This window comes from Populus trichocarpa, chromosome 4 (assembly GCF_000002775.5).
Source record: "Populus trichocarpa isolate Nisqually-1 chromosome 4, P.trichocarpa_v4.1, whole genome shotgun sequence".
In the NCBI taxonomy this organism is placed as follows: Eukaryota; Viridiplantae; Streptophyta; class Magnoliopsida; order Malpighiales; family Salicaceae; genus Populus; species Populus trichocarpa.
The window spans coordinates 8,663,991-8,666,490 of NC_037288.2; the positions used below are offsets into that span (position 1 = coordinate 8,663,991).

A 2,500-nucleotide genomic window follows, 5' to 3' on the forward strand; every position below is an offset into this window, starting at 1 on the left:
ATTGATATTATATATATATATATATATATTTTTTTATTTCAATTAGTAAAAAATATTTATTTAATTTTTAACTTTAAATTATTTATTTAATTTTTAATATTAAAAATAAAAATTATTATTCTAATACATCCTCAAACTAAAAAAATATTTTTAAAACAACTTATAGTGCACTGTGCAACCAAACAGTTTCAACTCGAGAACTGTAACGTGTTTCAGAAGAAAAGAGTGTAATTTAAGATCAATTGGAGAGCAGATTAGTAATTAGAAAGTCCAAATAAGAGCTACAAACAACTAGCCCATGTTGTCGCGCAATGCGACAGCACTCCCCTATGGCAGAGCACCAAACAAGCTATCCAGTATCCACCATTGGGAGTTCCCCTCACGCTCTGTGAGTGAAAGTAGCCATGAGACATTTTAACATTTTAAAATCAATATTAAAAGATGGAGTGGTGGCGGTGGTACAAAGTACAAGCTCCAACCTCCTTGAATGTGGAAACCAGTGTTTCGGATGTTAAAATAAATAAGTTCCGTCCCTTGTATCTCTAATAAACCCAGCGGCTCTTCCTCTTCTCGACACACACACGCCCAACACATCCTCTTAAATACCCACTTCCCTCCTTCCCTCTTCCCTCCTTCAACAACAAAGATCAAAGACTCTTCTTTTCTCTAGTTTCAGTAGTATTGTCGTCTTTCGTTGCAAAATTGGAAGCCAAAATGCGGATGAGTTGTAATGGATGTAGAGTTTTACGCAAAGGTTGTAGTGAAAATTGCAGTATTAGACCTTGTTTACAATGGATCAAGAGTCCGGAGTCTCAAGCTAACGCTACTGTTTTTCTTGCCAAGTTTTATGGCCGTGCTGGCCTTATGAACCTCATCAACGCTGGCCCTGAACATCTCCGTCCTGGTTAGTACATATATTAAGAATATTTGGGTTGTCAAAAAATCTACACATCAATAAGTGTTTCTGAAAACTTAGTAATTTTTTTGTAACCCTTTCAATTTTTTAGGTAAAAAAATCCAAGTTTAGTTCTTGCTGGTGCAAGAAACGACTCAAAGTTCTTGGTTTTTTTTTTTTATCTCAACAACTCAAAGTTTTTGAATGCTTGTGAAAATTGAAGAATTCTTGATGACCCTTTAAAGTTTTGATGTAAAAGAACTGGCCCTAAGCTAACTAAGATAATTTTATGATGCATCAAAATTGATGGGTTTCTTTTCTCTTCTTTTTTGTGACAGCAATTTTTAGGTCTTTGCTTTACGAGGCTTGTGGGAGGATAGTGAACCCAATTTATGGATCAGTTGGGTTGATGTGGTCGGGAAGCTGGCCGCTTTGTCAAGCAGCCGTTGAAGCCGTGCTAAGAGGTGCGTCGATAACTCAAATCAACTCTGAAACCGCAGCTAATGCTCAGGGACCCCCGCTGAAAGCTTATGATATACGGCACGTTTCGAAAGATGAGAACTCGGCTGCCTCAAACGATGCAAACCGTGTCAGGACTCGGTGCCGAGTCAGGCGAGTTGTGAAGCCGAAAGCTAGCAAACCGGCTTGTGGTGGTAATGGGTTGGGGTCGATCGTTGTTGACATGTCGGCGACACGGGACGGCTTGACTCGGTCCCCGAGTCACGAGTCCTCGGTGAGTCACCAATCCGAGTTGGCAATGGTGGACGGTGAAAGCAAAGAGACGGACGAGAGCATGATGTCTGTGGAAACAGCAGAGGATTCATTGCTGTTCCGATCCGAACCGGAGTCAAAGAGCGATTTGGCGACCCATGACGCTGCGAGCAACGAAATTGCCGGGCTTGGGCTGGACTTGGCTCTGGGCCTTGAGCCCGTGTCACGAGCGCATCACGTTGTTCCGGTGAAGAAGAGAAGGATTGAAGCTCTCGGGTCTGGTGATATTGACACGTGTAAGATGGAGCTGGGACTTGACTACGCAGCTTGAATTGATGAGAAAGCCCAAAGAAAACGCGGAGTTTTTTTTTTTTTTTTTCCGGGGGTTTTTCCCTCGGTGTAATTTATTTTGTTTGTTTTTGCGGCCCTTTATGGTGAAAATAGAGCTGTACAAACCTGGTTTTTACATGGACAGAAACGGTAAATGATCAATAGAGGGATCTTTTTAACCTTTGAGCAATCAAATCCATTTGATTTGTTTGTGGGGATGGGTGCGATTGCTCCCAAGAGTCTCCTTCAACATTTGTGGAGGCATGGATGGAGTGCTCAAGCGATTCAAAAGTAATAGGCATGGAGTGCTCAAGCGATTCAAAAGTAATGGCTTCAAGTGTTCAATCTCGCCGCTAAAAGGAGAGTCTTCAATGGTGGTTAGATGTCATGGGGACTCGTGTGCCTGTACTGCTAGTTTGAATGGGTGCGTGTGGGCAGTGTCGAGCGTTCCTTTTGCACGTTTTACTGGATGTGGAGTTTCATGTGAAAAGTTGTGGAAGACTCTTACCATGGGGGGGTGCTCAAAACAAGGAATAATCTAGGAGCTGGGGGTTGCTCTGCTGT

The 2,500-nt window shown here is 42.0% G+C and overlaps 1 protein-coding gene across 1 annotated transcript; it reads left to right on the forward strand.

The window, feature by feature from the left end:
- The first annotated feature begins 472 nt into the window (after positions 1 to 472).
- LOC7477423 (LOB domain-containing protein 41) lies at positions 473 to 2,115 on the forward strand. Its single transcript, XM_024598769.2, has 2 exons — positions 473 to 904; positions 1,234 to 2,115. Exons 1-2 carry the CDS (start codon positions 715 to 717, stop codon positions 1,935 to 1,937), a joined length of 894 nt encoding a protein of 297 aa, XP_024454537.2. The 5' UTR covers positions 473 to 714; the 3' UTR covers positions 1,938 to 2,115.
- Positions 2,116 to 2,500: the final 385 nt, after the last annotated feature.